General features: G+C 42.2%; 1 protein-coding gene across 1 annotated transcript in view; it reads left to right on the top strand.

Annotated features, from left to right (window-relative positions):
- Positions 1–18,701, top strand: part of ASPNAT (aspartate N-acetyltransferase) — an 81,468-nt gene that overhangs the window by 13,482 nt on the left and 49,285 nt on the right. The window contains exon 2 of the mRNA XM_089510928.1: positions 12,030–12,194. Within this exon, the coding sequence (XP_089367054.1) occupies positions 12,030–12,194 (165 nt within the window). The remainder of the gene's footprint in view (positions 1–12,029; positions 12,195–18,701) is intronic.

The following is an 18,701-nucleotide window of genomic DNA, read 5'->3' as shown; positions in this document are numbered from 1 at the left end:
AAAATTTCAGTCAGTTTTAGCATTAGTATCTCTGGATGCACTGAAAGCCATTGACTGGGTGGAATGGAAATAATTATTTGATGTTCTGAAACAAATGAATGTTGGTAATAGAATTATTACATTATTGACTATCCTTAACACAGTTCTAAAGCAGTTATATATATTATTATTATTTATTATTATTAACCTTTATTTATGAAGCGCTGTAAATTTACACAGCGCTGTACATGCAATCTTTTTAGTTAGACGGTTCCCTGCCCTCGGGCTTACAATCTAAAAAGACATGACACAGAGGGAGAAGGGAGTGGTGACGGGAAAGGGTAAGAGGTCCAGCAGTTCCTCTCAACCTCCGAGGCCTGGACCAAGGCAGATGGACAGGAGGGAGGGTTTGGCTTCAAAATGGAAGGTTAATCATTATCCAGGGAAAATACATACTCACAAGTAGGATAATACATATACAGTACATAGCAATACAGTCAACAACAGAACATCAGATAGTAAGCAACAATTATGCGATGTCTGGGAAGGCTTCTCTGAACAGGATGGTTTTCAACTCCGTTTTGAAGCTGGTTAGAGAAGTGATGACTCTTGCTTGTGGGGGAAGAAGGTTCCAGGAGTGAGGGGCAGCAAGTGAAAAGGGGCGAATCCGGGATGGGGCAGAGGAAATCATGGGCTGAGACAGGAACCCTTGACTACCAGAACGGAGGGCCCGAGTGGGAAGGTGAGGAGAAAGGAGGTCTGATAAGTAAGGAGGGGCCAGTCCATGGAGGGCTTTAAATGTCAACAGCAAGAGCTTATACTGAATGCGGAAAGGGAGAGGGAGCCAGTGAAGGGATGCCAACACAGGAGAGATGTGGTCAGAGCGGTGGGTGGAAGTGATAATGCGTGCAGCTGAATGCTGGGCAGAGATTAAAGGACGGAGGTGAGAAAGAGGAAGTCCAGCCAGGAGGACATTACAGTAATCAAGTCGTGAGATCACTAGGGCATGGACCAGGATCTTGGCAGTAGAGGCGGAGAGATATGGTCGGATTTTGGCAATATTGTACAAAAAGAACCTACAAGCCTTGGCTGTGGTCTGGATCTGAGGGATGCACGACAGAGAAGAGTCAAAGATAAAGCCAAGACTGCGGGCTTGCTGGACTGGTTGAATGGAAATGTTGTCCACAGAGACAGAAAAGGAGTGTTGAAGGTTGGGCTTAGGAGGAAAGACAAGAAGCTCCGTCTTGGACATGTTGAGCTTCAAACGCCGATGGCGCATCCACTGTGAGACAGCTGTAAGGCAAGACGAGACTTGCTGTTCAAGCCTTGGAGAAAGGTCAGGGGCAGAAAGATACAGCTGGGTGTCATCAGCATACAGATGGTAGGAAAAACCAAAAGAGCTGATGAGTTTTCCTAAGGACAGTGTGTAGAGAGAAAACAGAAGGGGACCCAGAACAGAGCCCTGGGGAACTCCAACAGATAAGGGAACAGGAGAAGAAGTCTGACCCCCTGCAACTACTGCAAAAGATCTGCCAGACAAGTAAGAACTAAACCAGTCGAGAACAGAGTCTGAGAACCCAAGGTCAGAGAGTATGTCAATTAGGAGACAGTGATCAACAGTGTCGAAGGCTGCAGACAAATCGAGAAGAATGAGAACAGAGTAAAGGCCATTAGCCTTGGCCTGTAAAAGGTCATTCGAGATCTTTGTGAGAGCTGTCTCTGTGGAATGCCTTGGGCGGAAACCAGACTGATAGGGATCAAGGATGGAGTTGGTTTCGAGAAACTTGAGACAGCGTGAATAAACAACCCGTTCCAAAACCTTAGAAAGAAAGGGGAGAAGAGAAATCGGACGATAGCTAGACAAAGAGGAGGGGTCAAGAGAAGGTTTTTTCAGAATTGGGGAAATGAGAGCATGTTTGAAGTCCGAAGGGAAGGAGCCTGTAGAGAGAGAGAGATTGAAGATATGGAGAAGCGAGGGCAGAAAGGAGGGAGCTATAGAGATTAGAAGACGAGTAGGAATAGGATCAAGAGGACAGGTAGCAGAGATTAAAGGACGGAGGTGAGAAAGAGGAAGTCCAGCCAGGAGGACATTACAGTAATCAAGTCGTGAGATCACTAGGGCATGGACCAGGATCTTGGCAGTAGAGGCGGAGAGATATGGTCGGATTTTGGCAATATTGTACAAAAAGAACCTACAAGCCTTGGCTGTGGTCTGGATCTGAGGGATGCACGACAGAGAAGAGTCAAAGATAAAGCCAAGACTGCGGGCTTGCTGGACTGGTTGAATGGAAATGTTGTCCACAGAGACAGAAAAGAAAAGGACAAGATTCTACTGAAGTAATGCTTGCATACATAATAAAGCAGGGCTGGCCACTTTCACCTTTGATTTTTCTACTAGTAATTGAATTACCAACTAACTTAATAAGAACTAGCAATTTAATCATGGGTCCTAAACTTGTGGGTCATCAGCATAAAATTTTCCTTTATGCAGATGATATTTTGTTTTCATACCTAATTTAAATCCCTCAGTCCCAGAACTAAAAAAAAATTAGCATATTGATTTTGTCTGACAAATATACAGGTTTAAAAATCAACATCCAAGAGTCAACAGTGATGTGCATCAGTATCTTTCACACTTAGCAAGAATATTGGAGATCAGTTACTGATTTACAATTACATCCTCCGGGTTTCAGATATCTAAGGAGACGCATTACCGAAGATATTAACAATTATTCTTTAAAATTAATTGGATGACATTTAAAACTGTTTCTTGGGAAAAACTAAATTTGCCATTATTAGACAGAATATCATTGACTAAAATGTTTTTTTAGGCCAGAACTAGTGTTTCTTTTTGAACTTACAGGTGAAGACTATCGTGGATTAGACATCTCTGCTTGATGTTCTGAGGCAGAGAAAGCTAAAAATGTAGAATATCCAGCTAATTTACAATTAATCAGCTGGCAGAACTCTCTGGATAATGATGAGAGCACAACATTATTCATATCCGCTCGAGAGCACTCTTCTTGTAAACAGACCTTTGAATTGGTAGCAGTTACATTTTGAGTAGTGAAGAGCCCTAGGAATACTCCACTTTCTTAATCACCTTAAATCAGTGGTACTCAGACATTTTACCCTTGGGAAGAGGAGGAGGAACCTGGTCCACTAAAGCTTCATCAAAAAGTCAAGTTGTAGAACTAAGTCTAAACTAGAAACTTTATTGAATTAAAAAAAACACAATGGTTTAAGTGCACAGTACAAGACGTTATAGTCAGATCTAACTTATAATAACAATTTGGCCATTTTATAAACACAACAGAAAACCCACCCACAACAAAATCCATTGGCTAACAAATTCCCGCAAAAACCACAATTGACAACTTAATTACCCCAGAGCCAACCTTTTCCCCCAAAAATGATGTTTTGAGAACCACTGCAGGGACAAGAAGTTTCCCACCAAACATCCCCACAACAGTAAGATAACAGTTTATGGTTCCCACCAGTATATAACCTTGAATTAAACCACCAACATGCTCATAACTTTAAAGGCCACCTGTTGATATTCATTCTAACAACCCTTTCCCATATAGCTATCCCATCAGCCTAACATTGTGAGTGACCAAGAGGCTGTATCTCTTCTAAGGCTGAGAACTGTAAACTGCAAAGGCTATCCGTTACCATGGTTACCATTCCTCTCCACTGCATTCTTCCCCCCCTTACCTTCACTCTAAATGTTAACCCATTCAACAGACCATCTAACGACTTAGTCGTTTTCTTCTCCCTCTGCTTCTTCTAATATACAAATGCATACATTCCATATTCTTCCATATTTTCCAATTGCAAATATGGAAGAATCCAATCAACCAACACCAACTTATGGAAGAATCCCAATTCTATATTAGGGTTCCGACATCAGGCCTGCAAGTTTCACGCCAACCCCCCTTGAGCAACTCTCATGCCTCCCTCCTCAGGAGCCCTACACCACCATTTGAGAATTACTGCCTTAAATTATTCTGATTTACAACTGAAGAGAGTTCTTCTTTCTGTGGTAAAATAGAGCTTTAATGAGTTTCTTTATTTCTATAAACAAGAACTGAGAAAAAAAGTCTATTTACACGATTAAAGTTTAAAAAAGAAGAAACAATTTAATTTTAGTTAAGATTTCATTGAAGAAACTAAAGAGGGAAGAGCAGTTTAAAGACATATAAAGTTTTTTATTTTACCATCGAAACTCTTGAAAAAGAGCTTACCCTAGCATGGGAAATTGGAGTGTTTTCCTTTTCAAAAGAATCATAGAGTTGGAAGAGACCCCAGGGGCCATCCAGCCCAACACCATTCTGTCTGAGGGTCATTCACACTACCATATACCCCGAATTTCAACCCAGATTAAAAGTGGCTTGTTCCCACTGGCACCAGGTTTTGCATGCCCGTTCTGGGGCAAATCCCCTTCAGTGTGGGTTTTCTGAAACGGGTTTTTCCCGTTTCTTTTCGGAAAACCTGGGGTCAGGCCAATGTGAACTTGGCCCTGTTCACGATCGGGTCATTTAGGGGGAGGGCTAAAGGTCAGAGGCTGGGCAGTGGGCGGAACATGCCTCCCCTCTCGCACCAGTCGCTTAGCAAACGGCAAGCGGCCTTTTAAAAAAAAGTATGTTTGTGACAGACTATGCGAATGCTTGTGCTACATATAATGGATGTGTGAATGCTTGTGCTAAATATCTGCTACATATGCGTAGGGAAGGCATTAGGATCGGAGAGATGGCATTTTGGGAGGAAAAGAGAAGGGAAGGCAATAGGATCAGAGAGATGGCATTTGGGAGGAGAACATGAGGGAAGGCAATAGGATCGGAGAGATGGCATTTGGGAGGGGAAGATGAGGGAAGGCAATAGGATCGGAGAGATGGCATTTGGGAGGGGAAGATGAGGGAAGGCAATAGGATCGGAGAGATGGCATTTGGGAGGGGAAGATGAGGGAAGGCAATAGGATCAGAGAGATGGCATTTGGGAGGGGAAGAAGAGGGGAAGGCAATAGGATCGGAGAGATGGCATTTGGGAGGGGAAGATGAGGGAAGGCAATAGGATCGGAGAAATGGCATTTGGGAGGGGAAGATGAGGGAAGGCAATAGGATCAGAGAGATGGCATTTGGGAGGGGAAGATGAGGGGAAGGCAATAGGATCGGAGAGATGGCATTTGGGAGGGGAACATGAGGGAAGGCAATAGGATCGGAGAGATGGCATTTGGGAGGAGAACATGAGGGAAGGCAATAGGATCGGAGAGATGGCATTTGGGAGGGGAACATGAGGGAAGGCAATAGGATCGGAGAGATGGCATTTGGGAGGAGAACATGAGGGAAGGCAATAGGATCAGAGAGATGGCATTTGGGAGGGGAAGATGAGGGGAAGGCAATAGGATCAGAGAGATGGCATTTGGGAGGAGAACATGAGGGAAGGCAATAGGATCGGAGAGATGGCATTTGGGAGGGGAAGATGAGGGAAGGCAATAGGATCGGAGAGATGGCATTTGGGAGGGGAAGATGAGGGAAGGCAATAGGATCGGAGAGATGGCATTTGGGAGGGGAAGATGAGGGGAAGGCAATAGGATCGGAGAGATGGCATTTGGGAGGGGAAGATGAGGGAAGGCAATAGGATCGGAGAGATGGCATTTGGGAGGGGAAGATGAGGGAAGGCAATAGGATCGGAGAGATGGCATTTGGGAGGGGAAGATGAGGGAAGGCAATAGGATCGGACAGATGGCATTGGGGAGGGAAAAGAGGAGGGAATGCAATAAGGGGGAGTAATCTGGAATGACCCGAAGGCACAAAACACACACACACACACACATACCTGGAGGTTTTAAATTTGACAAGTTGACAGAATATGCGAACGTTGCTGCTACATTTTTTTAAAAAAGGAGGGGGGAAGCACCCATGCCATTGGCGAATGGCTGCATGACATGTCACCACTGACAACAGTGGAAGTGAATATACAAATCATTTGATTGACAACAAGGAGGCGTGAAGTGTGAACATCAGTGGGGTAAAATGCGCTGGGGAGGTTCGATTGGGGTAAAGGTAGTAGGAACATCGTTCTGGACAGATTCAGTATTGGGATTACCGGATCTGCCCAGATCGACCCAGGGCAAAAGCACCAATGTGAAAGGGGCCATACAGGAACTCACAATCACAGTACCCCCTACAGTTGGCCATCCAGCTTCTGTTTATAAACCGTCAAATAAGGAGACTTCACCCCTCTCCGAGGGAGTCTGTTCCACTGTCAAACAGCTTATTGTCAAGAAATTCTTCCTATTGCTGAAGTGAAATCTTTTTTCCTGCATTTCGAATCATTGCTCCAGATCCTATTCTCATGAGCTGCAGAAAAGAAATTTGCTTCATCTTCATGGAATCATAAGTATGACATCCTTTCAAATATTTAAAAATTTAAATTTCAAATGCATAGGACTAATTATTTCCTCTTTATTGCCCTAATGCCTTAAATTGAAATATAGTTCTATACTACCTATTATTAATTTGCCTTTCAGTCCTTACTTATTTTTTCCTCATCATATTCCAGATGTAATATTATTAACATTTGTATTGCTTCAAAATATATTTCAGGGGAGGAAAACCTCCCTCCCATCCTCCTTTGTTCTGATTTCCATGGAATAGCTCCTTAGAGATGCTTGATTTCTTTTTCCTGAAATCATCTATAAATTGATCTGTCTCAGTTCCCTATCAATTTTATAGACATAGTTCCGAGAACTGTTTGAAATAATTATAGTAATTTAGATAACAGCATCGTCTTAAACATTTTAATTCTTGTTAACATTGAATCATAGAATCATAGAGTTGGAAAAGACGAAAAGGGAAATCCAGTCCAACTGCCTGCCATGCAGCAACTCGCAATCAAAGCACCCCTGACAGATGGTCATCCAGCCTCTATTTAAAGACCTCCAAAGAAGTAGACTCCATCACTCTCTGAGGGAGTGTGTTCCACTGGTCAAGCAGCTCTTACTGTTAGGAAATTCCTCCTGAAAGTTAGGTGGAATCACCCTCCTTTGGATACGCTCCAGCTTGTCAAATCCTTTTTGAATTGTGGTGCCCAGAAGTGGACATAGTAGTCCGGGTGAAGCCTGACTAAAGCAGAATAGAGTGGTATTATTATTTCCCTTGATCTAGACACTATATTGGTCTTTTTAGCTGCTGCATCACACTGTTGACTCATGTTCAACTTGGGGTGTATTAGGACTCCTAGATCCCTTTCACACGTACAGTAGTCAAGCCAGATGTCCCCCATCCTAAATTACATTTTTTTTCTGCCTAAGTGTAGTAACTTAAATTCCCTCCTGTTGAAATGTATTTTGTTAGTTTTGGCCAGCTTTCTAATCTATTAAGGTCATTTTGAATTTTGATCCTGCCCTCTGGGGTATTGGCTACTCCTAATTTGGTGTCATCTTCAGATTTGTAAGCATTCGCTCTATTCCTTCCTCCAAGTCATTGTTCAAAAGCATACTGCAGAATTAATCCTGTTTGAGACCACTTTAACTGCCTGGGCTCAATGCTAGGGAATTCTCGGAACTGTAGTTTTGCGAGATATTTAGCCTGCTTTGCAAGAAATCTCTGATGCCACAGTAAACTATAATTCCCAGGATTCCCAAGCACAGAGTGAGGGCAATTAAAGCGTCCCCAAACTGGATGATTTCTGCAGCATGTTTTGGAACATTGATAAAGATGTTACATAGCACTGGGCCCAGGACAGAACCCTGTGGCACCCCATAGGTCATTTCTCTGCAAGATGAAGTGGAGTCATTGCTGATCATCCTTTTGTTCAGCCAGTCAACCAATTAAAAATCCGCCTAACAGTTGCATTGTCTAGCCCACATTTTACTAGCTTCTTTGCAAGAATATCATGGGGGGGGGCATGGCTTATCAAAAGCCTTACTGAAATCAAGGTATGCTATATCCACAGCATTTCCCTTCATCTACCAACCTGATAAAATTTTATCAGAAAGTAAAAAAAAAACCCAAACTCAACTCAAAAACAAGTCTGGCATGACTTGTTTTTGAGAAACCCATGTTGATTTTTTGTGATTATGGCATTCCCTTCTAAATGTTCACAGACTCTCTGTTTAATGATCTGCTCTACAATCCTTCCTGGTATTGATGTCAGTCTAACTGAGCAATAATTTTTGAGATCCTTTTTTCCCCCCTTTGCCCTCCTCCAGTCTGCTGGGACTTCTCCAGTTCTGCAGGAGTTCTCAAAGATTATTGCCAATGGCTCCAAGTTTACATGTGCCAGTTCTTTTAATATCTTTGGATGTGGTTCAACTGATCCTGGAGACTTAAATTCATTTAGATAAACAAAGTATTTCTGTACTACCTCTTTACTTATTCTGTGTTGCATTTCCCCTATTGTGTCCTCTGCTCCATTTTCCTCAATTTGAGCACCCTTTACCTTTTGTGAGAAGACTGAGGCAAAAATGGTGTTGAGTAGTTTTGCCTTTTCTCTGCCCCGTTAGCATTTTGCCATCTTCTCCGCACAGTGGCCATGCTATTTCCTTCTTCCTTTTGCTATGGACACTTCAAGCGTTCCCAAAAATGGCCCCCTCTGAGATGCATCTGGAACAGGATGGGGATGCTTGGCAGCAGCTGTGCAATAAAATGCGTTCCCTGCCGCCTCCTGTCCCCAGAACGTTCCATTTTTGTTCCAGGGCCAATGCAGTAAAGTTCATAATACTATATGCTCTCCAAGTACTCGGCTTTAAGGCAGAAATGCCTCTTTCAAAGGATTTTGCTACTTCATTTTTGCTTCTACCAAAGTCTTTAGAATTTTGGCAGATATTCAGAAATTTGGTTAATGAGAAGTAAACAAGCTAACTAGTGTAAATTGTCCATTTGCTCCCAAGTTGGATTTTTTGCATCAAGTAGAGAATTAGACTAGATGACCTAAAGGGTCCTTCCATCTCCACGATTTCATGTGCGTAACTATAAAGCCCCTATGTTACATATACACTAAAAACATGGCTGCCAGGCACCCAGAAGGTTCCTGTGGACCAGGTCTGAGGAGAAAGTGGAAGCCATGCACCGCTAGGCCTGGAGAGGGACGGCTCCTCTTTATATAAATAATTTCCCCTCTGACTTGACAAACAACTATGATGTTAAGGAATATTGTTTAATTTATTGGTTGTATAATAGTATAGTATAAAGCAGGGGTAGGTAATCTTTTTGAGCCGGGGGCCGGGTTGCTGTCCCTCAGACAACTGGGGGGGGGGGGGGGGGCAAAAATAAGTAATTAAACAATTTAATTTTTTTTAAATAAATAAATAAACCGGGACAAATGTAGGACAACATTTTCAAATTGTGGACACTTTTTTTAAAAAAGTGGAGGACATGCAAAAAAAATTGCTGATTTTTAAAAAAATGTTAATATAAATACATATTCCTGAGGCGTCTATAGACAATTGCCCCTGCACACGAGAGGCCAAAGGCCCCGGTGGCAATCGGCGGCAGGACCGGGCTGGGGCCGGTCGTAAGGCCTCAACAGGCCGCATCCGGCCCGCGGGCCGCAGGTTGCCTACCCCTGGTATAAAGTAAGGAGCTGTTGGGAGGGGGAGAGAATGAAATGTTGGAGTGAATTCTGATTGGGGGAATGCTTGAAGAGATAAAGCTGGTGATAGACAGTTGGTAAATGGAGGTTAGCCAATTGGGGTTTTAGTTTTAGGTAGGGATAGTCCCCAGGAGGAACTATGAAAGATTTATGATTAAGAGTCAGTCAGGTTTAGGAACAGATGAGCTGTTTTTAAGGATCTGAGTTACCTAGAAAAGACGGTGAGAGAAAGTGTGAGGTTTTGTAAAAAAAAAAAAAAAAAGGTAATAATTATTCTGTCTTTTCGCGTTTAATGTCTGCAAATAAAGAATTGTTTTTGTTTTTATACACTTTTGGCTTCTGAGAGTGCTATCTATATGAAAGGTTAGATTCAGAGAAAGGTTAGATTTAGTCTGGTGGCAGCATTGAATACTGAAGGGTCGTGTCCACTGGGCATTTAGATGGTCCCCACAGTGGGGAAAGGAGGAGGTCCTTACATTTTGTCAGAGGCAGGGATCAGGGAAAGCCCTTGTAACCCAAATATTAAACAGGCCCTTACTCTGGCTAATTGCAGTAGGCACCATGAAAGTCTTCACATTTTCTGGGTCAAGGAGTAGAATTTGGCCACCATGGTGGGACTTCCAGATGGGAATCCCCACTGCTGGTTGGGTAAGTGTTGGAAAGTCTCCACATGTGGTAGTAGTTGCAAGATTGCCTGAGGGGAGAATCTCACACCCACAAGCTGTGTAGAAGAAATGTGTTATAGGACACAAGGCAGGTTTGCATATTAATTTGATCTAACTAGCTGTTTTTTGACCTCCTGCTAATTGTGTTATGCTTCCACTGTGCTGCTAGAAATGCCAGTTTCTTTTCTCCACATTACTTTTGAGGATAACTGACAGACATAGGGTTGCCATTAGTCAGGATCTCCAAACCAGGACAAATGTAGGACAAATTTTTCAAATGTAGGACCTTTTTTTTGGGTCCTGCATTTGAAAAAGAGCCTCGCTGAGGGGAGGATTCCTTCTCCGCTTTGGCTCCGTTCACGGAGCCCAAGCGGAGAAGGAATCCGCCCCCAGGGAGGCATTGTTTTCCCCTTGGACTCCGTTTTTGCCAACGGAGCCCAAGGGGAAAAGAATCCCTCCGCTCACGGAGCCCAAGCGCAGAAGGAATCTGCTCCCTTTCCCAGCCTCTGTGGAGGCTTGGCCTTCACAGAGGCCGGGAAAGAGGGAGGAGAGCGCCCGCGATCGGGGCGATCGGGGCGATCGCGGGCGGCCCCCCCTCCCTTTCCAGGCCTCTATGGAGGCTTTGCCTTCGCAGAGGCCTGGAAAGAGGGAGCAGAGCGCCCGCGATCGTGGCGATCGTGGCGATCGCGGGCGGCCCCCCCCCTTTCCAGGCCTCTATGGAGGCTTGGCCTTCACAGAGGCCTGGAAAGAGGGAGCAGAGCACCCGCGATCGCGGCGATCGCGGCGATCGCGGGCGGCTCCCCCCCTTTCCAGGCCTCTATGGAGGCTTGGCCTTCACAGAGGCCTGGAAAGAGGGAGCAGAGCGCCCGCAATCGCAGCGATCGCGGGCGGTCCCCCTCCCTTTCCAGGCCTCTATGGAGGCTTGGCCTTCGCAGAGGCCTGGAAAGAGGGAGCAGAGCGCCCGCGATCGCGGCGATCGCGGGCGGCCCCCCTCCCTTTCCAGGCCTCTCTTTCACAGAGGCCTGGAAAGAGGGAGCAGAGCCAGGCCGCCTCCCTCGGCGGAGGAGGCCAAGCAGGGAACAGGCCTCGCTCATGCGAGGCTCCTTTCCCTGCCTGGCGTCCGTCGCAGGGGGGGTGTCCCGGGGGCAGGGCCAAACCGGGGCGGGACCGTGCGGACCCGCCCCAAACCGGGAAAGTCCCACCCCCAGGCGGGATATGGCATCCCTAGACAGACCTGTGAAGTCTAAATGTAGCTGATAAACTGGAGACTCCCCCTTTCTGAGCATATTTTGGGCCAGAGCAAAAATTACTTTAAAATACATTGCTGGCTGGATCAGGCCGTTAGCGTAGCATGGAGGTATGTGAGCCTTAAATGGGTGGGGTTAAAGCTCCCATGCACTAGGGTCCTGAGCAGATCAGAACCTTGTGCTTAATCTAGGAAAACAGAAATAAATATTTAGTGTTTTTCTATATATTCAACCAATGAAAATATGAAGTTTTTTTAAATGACGAATTTAATAATTCTTAATAAGTATTTGACTTGAGATTTTGTCAGGATCTTAATTTTTAAAATGAAAGAATCTTGAATAAACGAAACAGATTTGTCTTTTTATAAAATCTATTGTATTAATAAATGATACATTTAAGTATTGTAAAATACATTGTGCAGATATTTTTGCTATTAGAGATGCTGTATAATATCTGTGACTTATGGGTTTATGTTCCAAAATCAACACTAAATTCTCTTTTCTGACAGGTATCGTTTATTTCTCTTCCTTATCTCCATAGTAATGTGCTTTGTTGTGACCAAGTCCTTGCTGCTGACCTGCTGTTTACCCATCTTTCTAATGGGCATGAGGTACTACTTCAGTAGAAAAGTTATTCTCAACTATCTCAAGTGTGCACTGAATACAGATATGTCTGATATTGAGCAATATTACATGAAATCACCAGGTGAGTAATCAGTCCATGGATGCATTGATCACCAAACTCTTTTAATAATTAAAAATGTTTCCATATGTCATTTTAACCAAAGAGTTTTTAAACTCCTAAGAATTCAGTTCATGTATTGTAAACAATCTAAATTGAACTCTGAAACAATGGATATATTTCTTCTGATTTTAATTTTGGAACTTGGGTCCATATAGATGTGTCACAGCCTAGAAGAAACAGTAGTCTCCTTAGGTTGTATTTTCTTTGCATCACTATGGTAACAGTCAATTCAGTATTATAGCACTTTAAGTTTCTCCATTAATATTATTTTTAAATCTCATACTGTAATGAAATGCATTGCACAACTCATTGTGTGAAGAAAGGGAGAAACTTGGTACAGAAATGTACAAAAGTGACACTCTGCTTCAGAATGTTAGTTACTTTGTGCATTATCCATTCCAATATATGTACATATTTAAAAATACATTGATTTAGGAATATTTATCCATTTATGACATTTTAAAAAAAAACAATCCTGTGGTAATTTAGAAAGATTTGTGCAGCAAGTATGCAATTCTTGTTAACTAAGCGGGCAAAGTGTTTTTTTTTCTTTTTAAAAAAAATAAAAAAATTATCAGGAATTTCTGAGTTCTTGGTTTTTAAAACTATTAGAACTTACAACTTATAAAGCTAAAGAACTCTTTAAAATCTTTGTGTGCAATCTATACGCATATATATCCCTATATATGCCTCATTATATTGTATTCACTAATCAGATTGAGTATTTCAAGGAATTCTCAGAACATATTTTTCTATGTAATATTTTTCTTATGTAAAGCCATGTATGGGTCATAATTGTCCATCAGCTTGAAATCTATTGCACAAGTGAATTATGGATCAGAATGCAATAAAATTAATTGATTTTGTTTAATTTGTGACTACCTATTAAAGTATATTCAGTCTTGTGGGAGGCATATACACCATAAAAATGGTGTGGGTCAGCAAGATTATATGACCACTATTTTTTTTTTTCAGTTGTCATTTCTGGGAAACACGAATTAGTCTTTTCTGTAATTAATATGTTTGACTGTTTGATTAGCATAGATGCATTAAAGGAAGGAATAGGGGATTTACTATCAGGAGGGTCTGCAAGGTTCTTGAAAGTAGTCTCCCCGTCTCCATTGGTTTGCAGTGGAAAAAATGTTCACTTTGACATTCCTATAACATTCTTATGGTCCTGGGCAGGATATCTCAGAATTGTAGGGTATTTTTGGCCTTCTATTTTCAAGTGTAAAGAGAGAGGACTGCCTTCACAGGGGGCAATCTAAACTTGAATGCCTCTTTTCAGTCTCCATGGAAACCTCTGTGACTCTTACCTTTTCAACAGCAGAAGAGCCAGGAAAGGCAAAAGGGTGGTAGATTGTGAATGCTCTGTGGTGTGCATGCTGCCATAAGTGGGCAAGCTATGCCAGCCCTGGAAGTGTAGTATGGTTCATTCCTCCCATTGACATCAGATGGATGGAAACAATCAAAGGAAGAAAGAACAATGTTCAGTTTACCTCCATTCTGATGGCAAGGGTTTGGATTCTTCAGAAGCATCCAGCCTCTGTTTAAAAGCCACCACACTCTGATGGAGTGTGTTCCACTGTTGAACAGCTCTTACTGTCAGGAAGTTCCTCCTCATATTTAGGTGAAATCCCCCCCCCCGTAGTTTGAATTCATTGTTGTATGTCTGCGCTGAGGATGGAGCAAGCAGAAAACAAGCTTGCTCCATCCTCAATGTGACATCCCTTAAAATATTTAAACAGGGCTGTCACATCACCTCTTTTCTTGTGCTGTTAATAGCTTCCCCTCTTTTTTGATTTTCAGTATCTGATTCTTATTCCTTTTATTCCTAAGTTTATAAGCCAACCATCTCCCCACTTTATTAGCATACTCAAAATTCTGTAGTTTGGTTTTCTTTAATTTTTCACCTATTTCCTTGGTCTCTAGCGAATCTAATTGTTTCTTTAATAGCTGAATTCTCATTTTTATTTCTGTGTTATTTAAGTCATTCTTTAATTTGTCTTCTTCCTCTTTCATAAGAGAGTTTATCCTATTAATGTTTTCCTCCTGCTTTTTTTTCTTTATAGTCTTCTGTTGAATAAAGTAACCCCTAAAAACAGCTTTAGCTGTTTCCCAAACTATATCCGTGCTAACCCCATTATTCATGTTTTCTTTGAAATAGTTCTTGATCATTATTTTAGCATTTTTAACCATTTCTGGGTCATCTAATAAATCTTCTTGTAATCTCCAATTCCATCTATTTCCTCTTTCCTTCATATTTACTTTCAGCATATTGTGGTCAGAAATAGACCTAGGGAATATTTCCATATTGATTAATTCACCTGCTAGCGATTTAGAGACCAATATCATGTCTATTCTAGCTAGAGACTTATGCCTAGGTGAGGCAAAGGTATATTCCCTTTTCATATTATATAGGTGTCTCCAAATATCTATTAATTTTAGATTATTAACCAACTCCCAAAAAGATTTAGATAACTTTCCTTGTTTTTCTTTGTTTTGTTTTGTGCCAATTCTATCAATTTTTGGTTCCCACACTCCATTAAAATCACCTAATAATATCAGATTCTCATAGTGTAATACTGAAATTTTATTAAAGAGTTTTGAATAAAATTTACTTTTGTTTTTCAGTGGACTGTATATTCCTACAACCAAGATTTCCTTACTTTCTTTTTTAATTTCTGCTCCAACATAGTGGCCATCTTTGTTATTTCAATTCCCATTTATTTTTAACATATAGGATTACTCTTTTTCTTTTGCGGGCAGATGATAGAAATTCTTTACCAAGATCCTCCCTAATAATAAATTTTCTGTCTCTATTAATAATATGCAATTCCTGAATACATACTACATTAGCTTTCTGTTTGGTTATTAAATTAAATACCTTTCTTCTTTTTGTTGGTGAGTTCAAGCCCTTGATAAGATTTTCATTATATAATTTGTCTTGCTAAATTAGCCTAAATTAATAAAGAAGAGAAAAGAATTTTTTTAGAACAATCCAATAAAGCTTGAAACAATATTTCACCTTCAAATTACAATACTTCTATAGAATCAAATTATTACCCCACTATCCCAAACAAAACTTTGTTTATTACAGTCTTCAAAAGTCTTATTCTCCACCAGTAGCTCCTTCTCCTGTCTGATCGGTTTTCTCCAGCCTTTCTTCTTCAAGTCTTTTCGATTCTAGTCTGGTCATCATTCTGGAAATCTTCTACCATATCTTTCATTGTTGGGGCTGCCCTCTTTATTCTTCTCAATGTCTTTTCTATGTTTGGCCCAGAAATCCCTTGCTTTTATCAGAGAGTCCAATTTGTGTTTCTTTTGTTTCCAGGTCACAGAGATAACTTCTGTTTCCTCCCATCTAAAGGGTATTCCATAGACTTTTAATTGATCAGTTAGGAAGTAGTAATTGTGTCTTGCTCTTAGCGATCTAGGAGAGACATCTTTAAAGATCTGAATTTTTCTTCCATCAATGATCAAATCCTTAACATAGCTGTTTTGTATGATCAAATCCCTGGTTTTTCTCTGGTCACATTGAATCATTGTATCCCTGGGCAGATGGTTAAATTTTTCCGATCTGTTGGAGAGACGAAAGATTATATGTATCTCCCACGGGAAGAGCTGAGCGGATTCTTGGATGAAATCTGCTAGAGTCAGAATTAGCAATTTATATAAGTCCTCATTTTCAGTTTCTGGGATTCCTCTTAATTTTAATGAAGTCTCTCTCATTTTGTTTTCCATTTTTATTATATAGGCTCTATCTTCCTCTCTTTCTTTCATCAATTTCTCAATTTTATTTTCAGTATCTTTTTGGTCCAATTCCAGTTTTTCCACTTTTGCTGTTATTTCTCCGAGATCTTTAACTAAGATTTCCAGATTTTGATTGATGCATTTTAGTTCTGCCGTTATTTCTCCTTTTATCTCATCCTTCATCTCATTCTTAATCCTTTCATTGTTCATTCCGATATCTTCCCGAATTTTGGCAAATTGAGCCATCTCGTTTTGCTCCATGTTTTTCCCTGGAGTTTCACCTGAGGGAGGCCTTTGTATCTGACTAGGGAGTAATTGCCATTGTGTCACCTTTTTTCCTGCAGCCATAGTATTATGATAAAAGTACAGTATTTTGCCTTGCTTATCCACCAGGTGGCTCCCTTTTACCACTTTTTCTTGGAGTGTTTCTTAAAAACTCTTCTAGACAAAACAGTGGCAGGTTACAGACCGCCAAAAAATACGTATGTAATACATATTAGGGTTAGGAAGGGGCGGTGCTTCTGCACCCCCGTAACCCTAGTATGTATTTCCATACGTACAACATGGCGGCGCCCCTTCCACATGGGGGCCGCCATGTTTACGTATCGGACGCATAGCATCCAGATGTGACGCTGCGCCTATGACGTTGCGAATGCGCCAGCGGCGCCTCGCGACTTCACAGAGGCGCCACAAGAAGGAGCTCCATTTTGGAGCTCCTTTTTTGCTCCGCGCGGGGAGCCGCACGGTGTGGCTGCTGCGGCTCCCGCACAGAGCAAACGGTGGCGGCGGCAGACCGCCTCAGAGCGGCGGTCTATAACCCGCCAGTGTCTTATCTGTCTCAGTAGTAAAGTAGCAGCATGTCAGCTCGGCATTTTCAAGGTCGCTGTTTCTTTTGTACTTTATATGTTAAACACAGTCCCAGATATACAGGAAACCAAATAACCAAAAGAAAAAAGGGAGAAATAAAAGAGCCACAAATGCCGATACAAATGTTTCAGAGTAAACCTCTGGTAAGTTCAACAGTTTTCTGTGAATATAACTTTCGTCAGTTCATTCCCTTGTACATAAACAGTCTCAATAAATCAGATTTTACCTCAGGTTTAAAGAACTGTCTGTAAAAAGGAGGGAACAAGCTGCGTGGTGATACACTTGCAGTTCAATCTCTTGGTATTTCTCTTTGTTTGGGGAGTAGCGAAGAGAGGCCCGGTAGATGGCTTTCTTATGAGGTGATTAGAGATTGGTTCTTCTGTGATCTTCTTTAATTTCCAGCTTTAAATGACCCAGAAAGCAGAGGAGCTGGCCAGTAGCTCGCTGCAGATATCTGCAGTAGCTATGCCAAAACGTGGCTGATGGATCGCCCTTGCAGGCACTGACTCTATCCCGGACCTCCTGGTCCTCCTTTCTTCTTAATGTTTATCACCAAAGAGCAGTTTATAGGGGTCATTCACTTGGGGGAAAGGTCCCCCAAAGCTTTCCCCTTTATTGGGGAGAATTTTCTTGTCTCCCCGCAGCTGGAGTAGCGGGAGAATTGCTGTGGAAGTGACTGCTGCTTGGGAGCTCTCCTAAACATTGCCGGTCACTGTCCGCTGGAAGTTCCCTTGGGCCAGCATGTTCTTGAGAGGTCATGATGACCTTAAGGAACACTAGGTAAAATTTCCAGGAGAAAAGGAGGAAAGACCTGAGGCATGTGGATGATCCAGGCAATAATAAAACCAAGTGCAGGAATTGCTTCTTCGTTCCAGCGGCGTCCTTGCTGCTGGTGTCACCTGGTACAGTGGGTGAGGCTTCAGAGGCAGAAGGGGCTGGGCTTTGGCAATACTTCTATTAATGTTGGCTAAAATTGAATACAGTGCGCCCACATGAGACTTGCAGCTTTCAGCATACACTAAAAGCTGTGCGGGGAGAAGGGACAGCACGCCCTACAGGGAACAATGGGATGTGCGCACATGGCATGCACGCATTGCCGCGCTGCCATATCACCGTGTGCATGAGCCACATTCATTTACTTGAGCATAGGCAGAATTCACTTTACGCGGGGGAGTCTGGAATGTAATAGAATCGTAGACCTGGAAGAGACCACAAGGGCCATCCAGTCTGACCTCTGGCCATGCACGAAGACACAACTGCAAAAATGAAGACCCAAACAATTACTGCCCAGTCAGACTGGATGAGGGCATCTTCAATACAACATCCCTTCAAATATTTAAACATGGCTGTCATGTCACCTCTTAACCTTCTTTTCTTCAGGCTAAAAATACCTAGTTCCCTAAGGTGTTCATCATAGGGCATGGTTTCCAGACTTTTCATCATTTTGGTCACCCTCCTCAGGACACCCTCCAGCTTATCAATATCTCTCTTGAATTGTAATGCTCAGAACTAGACACATTATTCCAGGTGAAGTCTGACCTAAGCAGAACAGAGTGGCTATGTCCTTCAGTCTAGGTACTATGATCCTATTGATGTAGTTTTAAAAACTGTATTGTTGTCAAGCCAGGTGTCCCCCATCATACATCTGTGCATTTCATTTTTTCTCCCTGCTAAAATTTGTTTTGTTGTTTCTGGCCCAGCTCCCTAATTTATTAAGGTTATTTTGAATTCTGATACTGCCATCTGATATATTAGCTATTCTTTCTATTTTGGTATCATCTGAAAACTTGATAAGCATGCCCTCTATTCCACCATTGAGGGCTGCATCTGCACTACAGACATTATCCA

Source organism: Sceloporus occidentalis, unplaced genomic scaffold (assembly GCF_023333645.1).
Source record: "Sceloporus occidentalis isolate IW3139 unplaced genomic scaffold, rSceOcc1.0.p SCAF_2, whole genome shotgun sequence".
NCBI classification, from domain to species: domain Eukaryota; kingdom Metazoa; phylum Chordata; class Lepidosauria; order Squamata; family Phrynosomatidae; genus Sceloporus; species Sceloporus occidentalis.
This window is presented reverse-complemented; position numbering and strand designations above follow the sequence as displayed.